The sequence below is a fragment of the Tauraco erythrolophus genome, chromosome 13, assembly GCF_009769465.1.
Source record: "Tauraco erythrolophus isolate bTauEry1 chromosome 13, bTauEry1.pri, whole genome shotgun sequence".
In the NCBI taxonomy this organism is placed as follows: Eukaryota; Metazoa; Chordata; class Aves; order Musophagiformes; family Musophagidae; genus Tauraco; species Tauraco erythrolophus.
The window spans coordinates 22039020-22055976 of record NC_141477.1 but is presented as its reverse complement, the minus strand read 5'-3'; the positions used below and the strand labels follow the sequence as shown (position 1 = coordinate 22055976).

General features: G+C 44.6%; 1 protein-coding gene across 1 annotated transcript; it reads right to left on the bottom strand.

The window, feature by feature from the left end:
- Positions 1-232: 232 nt before the first annotated feature.
- On the bottom strand, positions 233-15860 carry LOC104377793 (ligand of Numb protein X 2). The gene is made up of 8 exons (XM_086619914.1): positions 15469-15860; positions 12654-12880; positions 11042-11238; positions 9339-9707; positions 6798-6977; positions 5534-5708; positions 5163-5373; positions 233-401 (listed from the first exon to the last, which is right to left on the bottom strand). The coding sequence occupies exons 1-8, from the start codon at positions 15855-15857 to the stop codon at positions 233-235; spliced, it is 1917 nt and encodes a 638-aa protein (XP_086476040.1). The 5' UTR covers positions 15858-15860.
- Positions 15861-16957: the final 1097 nt, after the last annotated feature.

The following is a 16957-nucleotide window of genomic DNA, read 5'->3' as shown; positions in this document are numbered from 1 at the left end:
TTAATCCCTTTTATAGTTGAATCTTTAGAAAGAAACCAAAACGCTCATTAATACAGAGCTGACTTCGTTACAACGTTGGTAACAGCATTAACTGCCCAAATGAGTGTCTGAGAATTAGAGGTCATTAACTTTTAGCTCAGCTGGTTAAAGGGTAAAAGACAGCCCCTGCATAAAGCAGCACACGCCGACATAAGTACTGACAGTATTTCTGACAAAAACACCACAGGGCAGCTCATACGCACTTGAGTTTCCTGTCTCGGAAGGCGGGGGTCCCAGGCACGATGGTTTTGATGAAGAAGGGCTGGTTTCCTTTGCTTTCCTCAAAGCCTCCAACGATGCTGAAGCCCCAGCTTTCCAGGTTACCTTTACTAAGGACAATATCTTGACAGCAGTGAAGGTAGCTGTGAAGATAGGCATGGAAAAAACAGAGAAAGCTTGTGAGTGTGTTTCAAGGAAAACTGCTGCCTGGCCAGAAATTTGTTTTCCCTCGTGGAAAGCGTAGCTTTCATAATCTATTCATATTTGTTTTCCTATTTTAAGGACTTGAGGCAAGCCCTTTGCAGGGCATGCTACAGGGATAATTCTCAAACCCAAAGATGCTGGTCCTCTAGAAATCTTTTCTCAGTATGGTCAGTGCTAGTTGAAGAGTTAACAGAAAATTACCATTCTCTGAAGAGGTTTGTGACCTGAAAGATTCATTAACAACTGCATGAATTCTACTAATGAACATTCACAGTAGTAGTGACAAAACCAATTTATGAACAGCAGTTACACCCATGCAAGTGGTGAGGATGGAGCTTTTTTTATTCCATCTGTACACTACACCCTTGGTACGACGGAGGCATTCAGCAGCTGTGTATCACTGGTGGAACGCAAACAGGTGAGGTATGGCAGCCTCTCCTCTACTCACTACCAAACCAGAACATGAAAGATCTTTCCTGCAGGCCCTCCTCCCAGGATTGCTGTGTACAGTTAAGACATTGGACTCCTCGGAGAGAAGGCACAGGCCACTGCTTTCGAATGCCAGCATGCCTTCTCAGGAAGCCTGTGGTAGCTGCAGGGCTAGGGCTGCCTCGAAGAATGTGGTCTGGAAGCCCTCACAGCACTTGCTCCTTGGGTTTGTGGCACAGAGACAGGCACAGCCTTCATCAGGCGTCTGAAAAGGTGTGGCAGGAGTGCAGGCAGCATCCCGTGTGCTCTGGCTCACGGACAGGTTACATTCTGGCACCCAGGGCTGCCAGAGCTACTCTGTGTGAAACTGCTGCTAATCACCCTGCTGAGATATTCCAGCAGCTAAACTTCTCCTAATAAACGTTGTTGCCTCAAGGGCTTTGCTTGAGCAGTTTGCAGATGAGTTTCAGATTTCAAAAGCCAACTTCTCACTAGGAGAAAGATCCAATTATCGACTTTCAAACTGTAATTTACTTTTGTATTAATTCTTTACACATAAATGCTGGAAGACCCAGCTCTAGCTTCGTGATGCCTCCATGGTTTTCTCCTACTGGTACCACACCAGTGTAAAAACACAGCTATGAGAAACGCACATAGCAGCTGGTGCAAATAAGTAGCTCAGAGAGCAAGAGTGGTGAGCACCACATCAGCACTGAACATAAATACAGGCGTTAGACACGTTCTCTAAGAGTTGGCAAAGGCTGTTTGCTAGAAATTCGTTTTCCAGATGAAAAAGGTTTTTTTAGGAAGAGAAACATTAATTTACTATAACGGAAAACGAGTGCAGGAGAAGAACTTCAGCCTTTACAGAAAGTAAAGGTGCAAGTTTTATTGTGACAAACACCCTGCTGAGTTTGCAGCTCTGCAGCCCTTTCGGAGCCAGTGGAGTGTGCTGCGCCAGCGAGGCCACGGCAGGGAGCACCTAGCAGTTGTTGCAAAAAGAGCTCAGACTTCATGGAGACTGGCTTCAGATAAACCTCGAGGAAAAACTGCTTTTCCACCCCCCGAGAACTATCCGAAAGCCACACTGGGCACGGTTACCATTTTCAAGAGTCAAAGCTTTTACAGATAAAAGATAAATCAATCTGCAAACTTGGTATTTCTACCATCTTTAGGATTCAGTGTGCAATGAATTAGCACCCATACCCCTCCAAACCAGTATTCTGAGGTGGTGTGCTATACTATCTGGTATTGATTTAACATAATACTATGAAGAATTCAAGCAAAGTTCCTATGCTGTCTTCTGTGATGATGACCAACAGTGATGATGATTCAGCAGCAGTAAGCGGTAGCATACAATTACTTTGGAAGACTCACCACCAACAACTAACAACAAAGCAAAGAATGGAGAAAGAGTAAGTTTACAAGGACTGTAGAGCTACCCACAGTTGTATTACACAACAAAAAGTGCACAGAAGATACCAGCCACCTGGTTCAGTACAGCCAATACTAGCTGCCTGAGATGAGATGGGAAAATATTACTACACTGTCCCTCTTCCAGGGATGTTTGTATCTTCACTGGAAGAGTGCAGCACTGGCCACAGTCAAAGGTGGAAGATGCTCCAAGCTTACACACCAAACCCAATGTGAAAGTAGCCTTAGAAGCACAGTTTGTATTTGTTGCACGAAGAACGTGACCAAAGATGCTCATGTTATTCCTTGTTACCCAGGGTCCCAAGAAAGGCACAGGACCAGGGCCATCATCTCTCCTACAGCCCTTCTTCAACCCCAGCCTGGCACATAACCCAGGTTCTGCAGGATGGGCTACAGGGGCTCCACGTTTCAGAAACAGCACATCACCAAGCGTGCTGAAACAAGAGACAGCATTTGACAAAAACAAAGCCACAGACACAAGAATCAAGGCTAGAATTAAACACGGTGGGGTCGAAGTGCAACGACTAAATAAACTTCTCCAGCCTTGAGCGCTAACTTGGACTCCAGTCTTTCAGCATAAAGCTCAGCTTCAAACTGGAAAGAAATACATGGGTTTCCTTTAAGGAGGAAAGGATGTTTCTGCTGGATCGGAGTAGTAACTGGAAAAAAAAGAAATAAATAACTGAACAAACCCAAAATCACACATGCCATCAGCAATAAGCTTTAAAATTTCATGCTGTACTGCAAGACGTTTCAGCGTGGTGAGGCTGTGTCTACTTCATCAGGGATCTGTTCCCTTTGGGCTGCCAGGTGAAACAACTGGTGCTGAGGAAAACAAGGTCTAGTTTTGCTACATTGCAGAGATTTCCTGTAACCTGGCGTTAGTGTGGTATGCACATGGCAGAGTGCAGTGGGCATTCCTCTGCAGCACCTCGGGTTTAGTCTCGGGCAGAAGGAACTCAGCCTGTGCAGGTCAAGATCTCTCTGCAATGGGAACTAAAAACAGCACGTGAGGACAACTGGGATTCTCACTTCGACAGCACATTCCTGAGCCAAACTGAAATGCTAGCGTAGAGGCAACCTGAACATTTTTCAGGTGACAAACAAGGGTGCCATTTCCGTTTATGGATTTTCAAGCAATAATTAAAGGCAGATTCTCAGTGGCTTTAGGGAAATATTCATTCAATGGACGAATGGCTAGTTGCTACCAGGTCTTACTGTGAGCAGATGGCAAAACGAGTGAGGAAGCACAAGAATTACAGCCATTTTTACTACTGGAAACAAGGAGGAAGATTTTGTCAGATCCTGAAATGACAAAACCTTGCTTTGAGCCTCCTAACCACCCTCACTCCCACAGAAGAACAGCAGACAAACTCAGATGCCTGAATTCAGGTCAGAGTGAGAAAGGAAGACTGAAGAGCAGAAAGAGCATCTAAAATCATTGCTCCTCCGCTTCAGAAGCAAAAGTGCAGTAACAGTTAAATGAAGGAGGGGCCAACATTAATACAGCAGCAAAAGAATTTCAAGCAGTGTATTAAATGGCAGGTAACGTCAGGATGCTCTTGAAATGAAGGCAGGTGACCAATGAGCGAAGAGTGGGCTCCAGTCCCTGCAGCAGAAAGTGTGGCGAAGCTGCAAGCCACCAGACATCCAAATAAACTGGAAAAGGAAGAAAGCAGAAAGCAGAGCCAGGTTTTGCCTTGCTGTACTTCACTGCAGGAGCACTCGTGAGGAACAAACACCAGCCAGCATCTGAGGGTGTGCACTCAGGTTTGGGCTATCCAGGTGCAGCTTGGGCTAGCCCATGCTAGGCCTGCACAGAACAGGCAGGCTGATTCCCTGGGAGAGCAGAGGAAACTGGTAGGACAGTGCTGAGTGAGAGCCAAGCTACAGTCACTCGAGACACAAAAGCTACCTTCCTTGGGCTGTTTGTTTAGCATTCACAGGCTGCTAAGTAACACAAGGGTAACATAGCAGAGGCTTTGTTAGTCTTTCTTCTTTCAGGTGCCCCAAGAAAGAAGGCTGTAAATCTGAGCTTCCCACAGAAGGGCTTGGCTTTACTGTTCCACCTGCGTCTCCTGCACGATCCTCCTCCAGTCAGCTGGAAAGACAACAGGCTCTGCCTTTCGCAGATGAATGTATTTTGACAAAATGCAAAAGCGAGCAAACCAGAGGTTCGCCTCTCCAGGAAAGAGAGAGAGATTTTCAAGCTTTCAAAGCCCCAACCCTGTTGCCTGGAACTTACCATGTTACTGCTAAAATCTGTGCTAAGTCTACGGTCCAAAGCTTTGCAGCAGAAAAACTCAACTATTCAGAATAATTTCTGCTTCTTGCTAAAGATGACACAATTACAACAGCCAAAAAGAATCAGACTGAAAGAATACCTGCCCCTAACTAAGACAATGAGACTAGAAACTATGAAACAGCACAAGTATCTGTTGGCTTCTGTTATGCGATGCAGGAAGAGCCAGAAAGTGATTTCAGTTAATTATTCTTCAGCAGAGACTGTATCTATGTTGACTATATGTCAGCCCAGCACCTCAAATGCCAGAATCTATATTTCTCGTTTTGTGTGTCAGTTCTCTTAGCAAAAAAGGTTTTCAGGAACTTCTGAAGAGAAGTGGAGGAACAACAGGTCACACCACAAAAAGCAGTGGAAGTTTCTTATGCATCCATTACACTGTGATCTCATTGACAAACACAGCTTCCCACTGCCTGGGAGCTAAATGAGAATACCAGTAACGCTGCGAGGTCAACCACCAAAGCAATTTCAGTGCTTGAGTGAAAGTCAGCTCTGTGATTGAACAGGTCTCTGTACAGTCACTGAACAAACATACCTAGGCAATCCGAGCCATGTGATCCAGAGGGGAGACCAGCTGAATCCTTGCTCCTTGATGTCCAGAGATGGCTCTGCTGAGTTCAATGGAAGGATTTCCAAGGCTTTCAGTACGACTGAGTGGGAAGCTGCATTAGATTTCAGTGCTGAGACAGCTTCGTAGTAGTTCAGGTGAGTCAAATCAATGCCATTTATGCTCAAAAGTACATCTCCTGCAGATTAAATAAAAGGATCATTACAGAGTTTTCGCTAGGAAGCCGGTTTCTGCCTCAAGGTCTCATGTGGAACTCTGTTCCAGCCTCACTTCAGTGTCCAAGTCCAACTCTTACTAAAAAGAAAACAGTTCCTAAAAGTGTCTGAGAGCCTCCTTACCTCGCTTGATTCTGCCGTCCCTGAAGAGGCATCCGATGGGCTGCACACTCGTTACGTATATAGGGAGCTTGTTTTTGTTATCCCTTCCGCCTCCAATTGTTATTCCTAAAGACTCCTTTGGTTCCTTTTTTATTGCAACTGTCTTTTCGTGACTTATATATCCCTGAGGTAAATCCTACAAAGGGATGACAGTACAAAATGCGGCTTCATTAATGCAATTAACCTGAGAAGCCCATATCTGTAAGAAAATAACACAACATTTTGTATCTTTAGTCTGGAACATTTCAGCAATGTTGCTGGACGGCAACGTCAGCTTTTCACGTACTCGCACAGGGTAGAAATACTACACTGTATTTCCAAAATGATACCACTAGGACTGAGACACTGGTCTCCTAATGATGCCACATTCTTTTGCTGTAGACAGACGTTCACTCTGAGGAGAACAATTTTGCACTGAGGAACAAGCTACAAATTCATTTCAAGGCCACTCGTATCGAGCAATCAACCTCTCTCTGACTACTACTAAATGTTTAGGTTGCAGTGAAAGCACACATTAGAGCATATACTCTAGAAACAATATGTAAATGATACTCTAGGATTTAAATCAAGGAGCCACATTCCAGCCATTTCTGGCAGCTACCTACTAAACTCCAGAGGCATTTAAACACAGAAGTCTAATCACATTAGCACATTTTCTCACTCAGATGGAACTTCTAAACGTAGAGCAAATCTCTCTTGGTACAACAGACTGGCAACTCTCCTCCTGCTCATACTGCTTCTTCTAGTGTGCAATGGATGGCCGACAACACTGATGTCGCAGCAGCACTACAGGGGAATTTGTGTAGTTTCTACTTCTGTACCATAAAGTCCTCTAGCTCCAAACCAGAAGCATAACTTAGTGTCATCGTGCAATACCCTGAACGCTTGATGGATATTGAGAAGCAAGTCCCAGATGTCTCATGGATGGTAAATTTCCCATTGCCCTTTCCAGACAAGACAGGATTAAACACTGGTTCTGTATCAACATTAGAGACATTTGAAGAAATTTTGACATGTTTTTCCTCTAAAAAACTGTGTTTCCCAGTAGATGGCAAATGTACAGTTGTCCAGTACCAAAAACCACAAACCTGTGGCTTTTCACTAGCTCAAGAAGAAACAGAGCTACTGGTCAGTCTGGCATGGTAAATCATCATCACAGAGCAAACGTAGCAGATCTGCTAGAACAAGAACAGCCAGCACTTTTGCTGTTACTTACAAAACTTACCTTCTGGTAGTTAGATTTTCGTCTATAGTGATTCTGGTCTAGGCGTCTCCGATGGTGCACTGGGCTTCCTCCATTGCTACTGCTGCTGCTGCTGTTTGATGTGCTGCCATCTTCTACTGGGTCCAACAGTTGCACGCCTGGCTGCCTCAGGACGACAAAGTTCACTCTTGATTCAGTGGTCTGCCAGGGGAAACAAAGAGTGTAAATAAAACAGATAATGAGAAATTAGCGTCAGGCCCTGTAATTTTCCCAGAAAGAGAGAAGGGTTGGCACTGGTTTCTGCAAAGCGTCTGAACAGGGCTATGCAAGGTGATGCAATATTTTTTGTGAATAGTCACAGAATCCTATGGTGAAAAGTAAAAAGGAATTAGCAAATGTTAGTCAGAAGAAAGAGGAGCAGAGGCAGGCTTCACTCATGCCTCCCTCCCCCACAAATGCCAAACGAGAAAGTGGAAGGGGATGATTAATTCCTCCCCTTCATACAAATAACCAATATGGCATACTGTATTGTGATGCAAATGAACAGAGCTAGAACACTGGCTGAGCTACACGATGGATGACTGTGATACAAGTACTGGATACTTTTTCTTGTATTGTAGAGAAATTTGTTAAAAGCTCTTTCCCTCCCAGCTTATGTACCACGTCTATCGTTCAACATCTCCCACCTATTTTTTTCCCAGAGTACCTGAAGACCTGACCTTTTGTCTAAGATTGCTGCCAGTTGAACACGTAACCAGCTGTACGTCTGGCCTTGGCAGAACTACAAGGAAAGTATTCACTATTGTTACTGCTCTTAGAATTGGTTTGTTCTTTCAGATAATTTGACAAAACCTTCTTGTGAAGGACTCCACAGGGGTAAGGCACATGTGCTCACTCGGGGCATTTCCTGCAGCGGATGAGAGAAGCACGGTTGCTGCTCTCACTTCGTGACATGGACTCCGTTTCCCTGGTGCCACGGCACCCTGGTAGCAGTGAACTCCCCGGCCTCAGAATAGGGACTGCATCAACTGCTTTGATTTGGGTTTTTGTTTGTTTGTGAGTTATGTGGGTTTTTTTTTTTCCCCTTTTTAAACTAGTACAGGAAGGTTTTGTTTTCTGAAACAGAATTTAAAAGCCTCTTGCCTCCAAAATCACTTGAGATTGAGCAATTTTTTTCCAGACAACTTAGCACACATCCACATCTTCATAAAATATATCGTAAACATTGTGTCCTAAGATGGGGATTTGACCTCCCCTTCAGCCAGGAGTAGCAGACTATCTACAGTACATATGGCTGTGCACACCATATGCTGTGATAGATATGATCTGTCCATCTATCTGTAAATGGTACTTTACGATACAGGTTGAAGGACTCTTTTCTGCAAATGGTTTGCAATCAAAATTAAAATTACATTTAACCAAGAATTTGAATTAGCCCTCAGAAAAACAGACAGTTTTTGGAAGACTGTCAGTTTTACACAGATATCACTTCAAAAGGAATTTGATCCCCAAATCTACTGAAGACAGTTCTGAGACTCCGGATACCGACTTCAACAGGATGGAGAAGGAGTTCCTCAAATGAGAGTTATGTTTGTAACTTACAACAGAAATACAGCAGCTCTTGTGGGATGCAGACAAGGTTTTAAGAGGCCATAGAATGGAATCACATATGTAACACAAAAAGGGATCTCAGCACTGGAACTCTCTTCTTTCCTGCCATGCCACTGGACTCCTCTGCTGATTACCAGGAAGAGAACTGGCTCTCCCTCACTCTGCTGACCTCACATGCTTTCCGGGATATAAACAATATGTGATGAGGTGTATTGTGTCAGGATCTTTAGATAAAAACAGAAGCTGGAGGTCACCGCCTATGGAGATAAAGAATTTAAACTGATCTACGTGATATCTGCTGCACACACAGCAATCCTTAACCAAAATTCTTTGTCCACTCCTTTCACCAAAAGGTGTGGCATGCTGCAACAGTAGTGCATTCTTATTGCACATGGAACAACCACCTCTCTTCTACCCATTTAGTATTTTAGAGCATCTGAGATGTCTCACATCGTTTTCTGGACTTCCTTCCCAAACACAGGTAAGACCCAGAGACACAGTTCCAGTCAGCCAAAGGGTTCTGTTCCGCGCTGCCAGCCTATCCCATCTCCCAGCAACCATCCTTAGCTTCACTGCTTGAAGCACAAGCAGCTGTTCCTCATCCCTCCTTGCCAGTGCATACGAGTGTTCTCTCTGCGAGGAAGGCTCCGAACACCACATCACAAAGGAGGCCCGATTGCCTCCGCGGAACCAAGCTGCCATCAGCAACCGTCTCGCCTCAGACTTGTCAGAGATGACTCACAACACATTCCCACTCTTCGTGTTTATCTTCATTTGGAAGCAGTGCTTCCCACACATCCCCAGGGAAGTCACTTTCCCGAAGATATATTTCAGGGAATGCAGTTAGCTCTAGTGTGTTCTGTTAGCCCCTGGGTCAGAACAAGAGCCCTGCCATCAACACAGAGAGCTGCACAGTCATTAGCCACACAACCTCCCCATGTCCCAAATTACCTGGATTATCTGCGCAGCAGCCTCAGGTGTTCCTTGCCTCAAATCCTGGCCATTTATTGACAGGACTCTGTCGTTCCGACTCAGCTTTCCATTTTTGGCTGCCAAACCTCCCTCTAACAGATCTAGAATAAAAATCCCAGCCTCATCTGTCTTCCGGATCAGTTTGATTCCCAAGGGTTCTGATCGGTCTCTCTTTATCAAGGTAACATGGATCACTTCCCGACTTGTAGCAGAAGTGGAATCCTGCTGTGCAGTCTTACTGGAAAAGCCCTTCTCCTGCAGGACCATGAGGTGGAGAACAGGACCTGGGTGGCGCAGGAAGGAGACAGCTTGGCAGTGAGTCACACTGCTGATGTTGACGCCATTCACCTAGAAAGACAAACAAACCAGAGTCACTAATCAGAACCCACGCAGCTGAGGCACTGTCCGCAGTGCAGAACATCACCAAGTTGGAGACAGGATGTGCAACTCCCTGCACAACGCTGTGACTGAAGCAGCTGCTTCTGATGCACATTAGAGAGCAGACTTTTCTAAAAAAGAATGCAGAAGAAAGCAGATGAAATTAGACCATGATTGATGGTGAGTAGCTGAGGAGAGGGACAAGACAGGACAACTCACATAACTAACAAATCTGAAACTGCAAAATATAAAATCATTACATCCATCCCATGGCAATGCAGAACTGCTCCCCTTTAACTTCCAGCATTCATAACATACTTGGAGAAGACTCAAATTGGAGACTACTCATCTTCACTTTTAAGTTGAGGATGGTCCACAGTCTACAAGCTTCTGGAATCAGCAGTCTCATCATGCTTTTACCAAGGTAACTCTGAGAGGGTACTTTTAGCTTTGTCTGTTGTCACGTAAGACTGCGCAGTCTCCTTTTAGGGTGTTAATAGGGCTACTAAGTGCGGGGACCTGCACTATTCACAGCCCAGCCAAGACTGAGACATCTACAATTCAACTGAATAAAACACAAGTTACTCTGTTGGTCTAAGAAACCAACTCAGAGATCGTGTCGGCCGCTTGTGCATGTGGGGCTGCCAGTCCTCCCTGGAGTCCACAGTCCAACTGGACAATTAGGTCTTTATGGCTCGTCAAACCACCGGGCAGCCGTAGCCGGGCGGTGCTAACAGTTCTGGCTGCATGTAGGCTTTGCTGCTGCACACCAGCTTCTGTTGCCTTGCTTAGCCCACTGCCACGCAGCACGATTAATCTGGAAACTAAGTGTGGCCGTGGGTCAGCACGGTATGAGGTTGGTGCTCTTTGTTACTCACATACATATCTGATGCTTGCTTCAAGTCGTAAGGTCTTAAGCTTTGGACCTGCCCATTGGGAATATACAGCTTAAGCAACATAGTAGAGCAAGCAATTGTAAGACTTCCTAACTAGAGTGGAAACCTTTGGAGAGAAACGGTGTTACTGGTCGAAATTTATCAGATCGGAACCTTTTTACTTTATCCAAATGGTCTAAATGTCAAAAAGCTATCACATATGTAAGGTAGGTATGAGTTTGACTGGAAGGAACCTCAAAAGTCTGCTTCTCAGTCCCAACAGATACACGATGCTACTGACATACCAGTCTGATCAGTGCTTTAAAACCCTCAGCTGCAGATTTCCCAGTTTTTCTAGGCAACTGTCCTCCATCAGCCCTTGTCTCAAGTCAAGAAAAGCAACAGGACTACCAGTAGGGCTTTACATACCTCAAGAATATGGTCCCCAGGTGCTATTCTTCCATCTGCAGCAATGACAGAATCCCGCAGCACTTCCTGAACAACAATATTTCCTAGTGGAGTGTCTTTACCCCCAACTATCCTCATCCCCAGCTCTTCCTCTGGGTCTTCTCGGTGAATTTCGATGGTGTTCGTTTCAGCCACCAGACTAGTTCTCTGAGGAAGGTCTGATTGGGGAGATTGAAGAGAAAAAACAACGCATTAATAGAATTTTCCTTCACGTAGCACCACAGGATTTGTAACACTGGCAGGTTGTGTTCAAAGTAGCGTCTGGAAGGAAAGCAGAAATTAGGAGAGGAAAGAATAGGTCAGACTAAGAACTTTAAAAGCCCCTGTTTCTCTACAGTTTCTCGAGAATGCCTCCCATCTTCTCCCAGCTTATGGGAAATTTAAACTGTTTCATTGTTACTTCTTGAGTTTTATGAAAGGGCATTCAGTATGTTTCACTTACCATTTAGAGATTTATTTTTCTACTGTGACAGCTGGCCTACTAGAAGCACGCACGTAACAATTGCCAAATTCCACAATGCCATGAGAAAAGGGGACTACTGGGTTGTAATTACTGCTCTGCCATTGCAGTGACTTCACCACAGGCAGCTCACTGCAACTTCCCTCCTCTCATTTCCTTTCCTCCCCTTTTCCCATCTCCCCTGTAAAACAGGAGCACTGTTTACCTATTTACTGCATACTGAGGACTAAGCAACGCTTCTCAGACACTTTGAAGATGAAAGTTGTTGTTGTTAGCAGTCACATTAAATCTACCAGCACTGCAACATTTAGGCAGGTCAACACTCTAGCGAAGCCAAGAGCACTGCCTGTCAGGGCGAACTGCAGCTGTCACACAAGAGATGCAAAACCTGTCCCCAAGTGCTTTGGGCAAAAGCCAACAGAAAAGTAAACTGACCTGTGTACTGACTCTGGCACAGGCTCAGCAGTTGCCAGCTCCAGCACACTTGGAAACTGAGACTAACTTTGAAACAAGGCACAGAGATTTCCACACTGCTGCCTTCTAACAGGGGTTGAGACAAGCAGTTTTATACTGAAGCGGAGATGGTTACTTTTATCTGTCAAGGTTTCATAACTGACAGTTAATCCAAAAACTAAGTTATGCTATAAAAACACACTTGCTGCACACCATTAGGGAGGTACTGACCACTCCAGGAAACCGTATATTTAACTTTCTTAACAAGATTAAGAAGCAGCTGGAACATTTCCTAATCACTATTTGGCTTCTGCAAGTGCTTTACGTGCTGCTCCATGTTCACGTTGACAGGGCCTGCCTTTGTTTCTGCACAGAACACTGTAGATATTCACTGCAGTCTAACAGATTCTCCGAATCGTTCTGCACAGACAATTTTGTGCTTGTGAGCAGGTCCTGCCACACCTGATGCACATGAATGCATCTCCCTTCTGCTGAAGGACGAGTGAAGAGGTTACTCCCATGTCTACTAACAGCTGAAGAGCATTGAAGATATCTAAGAATGTTGGGGACACTTTAAAAATTGAATTACCTGAGATAATTACCTCATTTTTATATTATAAAAGGTAATTAGGTAATTACATTTCTGTATCAAACTCTCACCTTCTTCAGTCTCCTCAAAAGCTGGATTAACCAGTCCAGGCTCTGCAGTCCCTAGCGATACCACGGCAGCTGCAGAGCTTTCTGCCACAAGTGATGATCCTCCACTCGGCACCTCTGGATCCTTGGGCGTGTTTGTCTCCACCTTGGTAGGGGGATCTTCCTTCCCTTTGCAACTGGGATTCTTTTTCCGCTGTAGTTCAGATTTGTATTTCTTGAAACCAGGACACCTAGAGAGAGATTGTCAGTGACTGAGTGGCTGGTCTTCACCTGTCTGGTTAACTTAGCACGCGCGAGCTCGGACTGACAAAGGTACGTGAAGAAGCACGTTCAAAATCTTATCAGCTGCAAAGCTTCTATCACGGATGCTAAAATTTACTCTTCTTTATTGACCTTCAGCTTCTATTTGCACTAGTATCAGCTTAAGAGCAGGCTTGTTATTTTATTACTTTCAAAGTTATTAATTCAAATTATTTTAAAAAGGATAATGTAATGGGAATGGGAGTCTCCCTTGCTAAATATTTACCTGGCAAGCACTCAATGAAGAAAACAATACCTTTTAAAATCTAAGAAAATACTTAGTTCTGACTGTTTAGAGACTCCTATGAACTGTATCTTTATGCGAAAGAAGTGGCTCAAGTTTCAAGCTCAGCCTTGAATTAGGCTTTGTTTTTCACAAACCAGCAATGTGCAAGAGCAGCAAGCAAGTCATGGTTATTTTTTTTTTGTGCTGAATGAGACCTGCCCCTCTGGTCCACGCAGGTGACGGCTGTACTTGAACAGGAACAATTCAGAGTCTATAATGCCACTGACTGCTCCCCTCACAGAGGTGCAAGAAGTAATTCTACATTTGACAAAACGCGTTCTGTATGCAGCTACACCACCGCCAGCCCATCTCAGCAAAAATGAGTGAGGAAAAACAAGCTTGTATCAAGAGCACTCATAAAAAAGGTGGCAGGTGGGGAGGGTGATGAATGCAAAAGCATCACTTTCAGAGGCATGAGTAGTATTGCGTGTTCACCAAAGTCACTTTTCAAATTAAACTCCACTATTTACATTCTGGCTAAACTAGTCCCATCCCAGTATTACTTCCTCTGGTTTATTCCTAGTCATTTATTCTCCAAGCAGTAAGATGACCTTGAAACTTAAAGACAGAAGCCAACTGATCCACTTGTGCACATCTGCCTCTTAAGGTGCCAAGAAACAAATTCATTTTGCAAAAGGCAGAAACATCCCCCATGAAAAAAAAGCTGCCAGATGCTTCTTATTTCCTTAAGGCTCCTGCTATCAGTTAATCTCACTTAAAACTAAAAACCAGGAACACTCAAATCCCTGTGTAATTTTTTTCTCATTTTTTCTCAGCCTACCTATGCTCACAGCCCAGGTGAAATGGCCTTGATTTCTAGAGCACCTTCTACCCAAGGAAGACACAAAAAACTATGAGGTGTATAAGAGAATGATACAGTTTCCAGATAGGTCTCCAGTGTAAACGTTCAAGGGTGCGTCCCTCTTCTGTGTTCAACTCCTGTGCCAAAGGGATTAACGAGTGACAGAAGTTTACTGATACCAGCATGGATTTACGGAACAGAGAGGAAGGCCCAGCCCTGGTGTGGACCATGGCCGCAGCTACACAATAGCTGCCCAGCTGGGCAGCCCTGTCCCTGCAGTCTAAGCACTCAGCCCTGCCTCATAACAAGCAGTACAGAGTTAGTTCAAGAAAAAGGAGATTATAAACCTCCAAGGATTGAGGGAAAAGGGCACATGAGCATCTTCCATCACTTCCCTTGGCTCTAACACAAGCTCTCAGCTCGTGAGTACCAAAGACAGGCAAGAACCACAAGGACACATCCTTGGCTGGAACTGCAGAAGTATCCTAAGCATAGCTGTTTCCTGCACACTGGTTGATCTGTTTTTAAAATATGACATTGCTACAAAAAGCTACAACACCGCTGAAGGGAAACAAGCTTGTTGCATTTCTCATTGCCCACTGACAAAACATACGCTGCCAATGAAGGTCTGCTTCCGCCTGCAGCAGGGCTTGTACTTAGCTCCCTGTCCTGCAATCATTAACTAGGCAGGAAGAAGTGTTCTTCAAGTACAGCGACAGCTTTTTGTCACTTGCACTTCTTTTAAAGCTACAATATTCTGCCTGCCACCAGCTCAGCCAGCAGTGGAAGCAGCAAAACATGTTTCTGCTGAGAAGGAAAAAAAGTTTCCCTTCCTCTGCATAAGTAGGGGGGGAAGAAAAAAAAATAGTATTTTTCATGTGCTTCTCTTTCTCAGCAAAAGAACAAGAAAAAATAATGGAATTATAAGTAGGTGATTCAGCAACTGCATAATGTGCAGCTTGGAGGGACTGACATTATTTGGATCAGAGACTTAGGTATTGCACATCTTAATTGGACCAATTAAACTAGCAACACTGCACGATCCCTTGCTTCCAGAGCCTTGACTTTGTACCTTTCTCCTCTGTGCAAGTGAAACAAGAATCAGCATGTTTAGGATAATTTTCAGAGTCGGGTGCCCCAAATCAGGATGCACAGAGTTGTATACATCTGATAGGTTTTGTTTCTGCCGACACCTTGCATGCAAGCAGGAGAGCACCTCACCCTTCGCCTCTGCAGCACACGTGAGCTGGCCTCCCTAATATTACACTGTCTTCACCCACCCACCTCTCTGGCCTCACCCTCTGTCATCTCAGGTGTCCCATCCTGACCCAGTTTAAGAACTGTTCTGAGAATGGATCTCAGTGGTCAGCAGCACAACAGACAGATGGCATTACACAAGGAGCAATAAGAGAAGGTAAATGGGAACACACCTGTTCTGCAGATGAGCTTCTAGCTCACATCGCTGCATTGTCTGCTGACACTCTGCCTTGAAAGGACAGAAGACAATCAGCTTATCCAACAGGTTCCGTACTAGAAGGCTGGATTTGTGGCACTGCTGGAAAGAGAGCTTTTTCCGATCCATAGGACAAAAGTTATACTCCTGCATGAAGTTTTCAAGGCACTTGAAACAGTACGTGTGTCCACAGGGAGTGTCCATAGGCTGGAGCAAAGGCTGAAGGCAGATATGGCAGATAAGTTCATCGTCCACTTCGTCCTGGAAGTTGTAGAGATGGTTGTCCAGCAAGAGGTGGAACTGACCACACTCGCAGCAGAGTTCGTTAGCTTGGGACGCGTGTTCTTCTGCGCCGGGATCAGCCATGACAGCCAGCGTCAGGCACTCCTGGTCCAGCAGCACAGAGACTTGCCACGTAGTAGCAGTGTGTCAGAGAATCTCTAAGGAAGGGGAGACAAAGAGAGATTTCCAGCCGACTGTCCGCTCTACATCTAGCCAATTAAAAATTAAATTTTATTCCTGCCTCGAGTTCCCCCTGGGATCTCCACCCTCACCCACCCCCCTTAGCATTCGTCCTTCCAGAGCAAGCCTGTGAATGATCAACCCAGGGATCAGACGACGCAAGGACCTCATCCAGCAAAATGCTTAAGCACATGGGTAAATTGAAGCTTAAATTACTTTACACACACCAGTGACACAGAGTAGATAAACCCCTGCCAAACACGAGCTAGAAAAGCTGAGACAAAAGCTGCGTGTTTCAAGGGAGACCACTCCAGAGAGGGAAGGGAAAGAAAGGATAACCAGGAGAGTGATTTCAAAATGACAGTTTTTCTCTCTGACTCTCCAGATCATACCAAATATTTTAAAGACATGTGGTGAAACATCAGTTTGAGGACTTCTGGTTGTTTGGATGTTGTTTTGTGGGGGGATGAGGAAAAAGAAGAGGAAGAAATTTCAAAAGCAACTTAAATCTAAACCACATTTCCTTCCTTTTAAGCCCACTCCCTTCCAAAAAACTTCATTTTAACAAACAATGCATTGTTCCCCACTCATCCGTGGAAACAAATTTCCTATAAAAAGACAAAAGCTTCCTAAGTGGAAAAAACATGAAGGATTGTCCACATCACAGTTTGTTTTGACATAACACTAAGGCTTGAGCTTCAGCTTCTTACAGGTAGGGAGAATAAAACAGGGGGCAAACTGAGTTCTTTGTAGCCACCACTCTACTGATTTCAACAGAAACGTTCCCAGTCACATCCATTTTGAATCTTGCCTGCTGTAATTAAATACGAAAGTCATTTGAGTTTCCTAGCAGATTACTCTACAGACACAGAAACTACTGCAGAAAGGATTTTTTTTAACCTGGCAGTTATTTTAATGAAGTAGGAAACATGGTACTAGATGAAGCTAACACTCTGTGTTACACAGTGGAGGGTTCTGTTGTGGTGGTGAGGCTTTTCGGGGAG

Bases quoted from the DNA above. Each gene is read 5' to 3' on its own strand.
- LOC104377793 (XM_086619914.1), bottom strand. From the start codon at position 15,857: ATGGCTGATCCCGGCGCAGAAGAACACGCGTCCCAAGCTAACGAACTC. The intron at 12,881-15,468 runs GTGTGTTCCCAT...ATCTCTCTCTAG, and splicing joins GAAGCTCATCTGCAGAACAG to GTGTCCTGGTTTCAAGAAAT. The intron at 11,239-12,653 runs GTGAGAGTTTGA...CTCCCCAATCAG, and splicing joins TTTTGAGGAGACTGAAGAAG to ACCTTCCTCAGAGAACTAGT.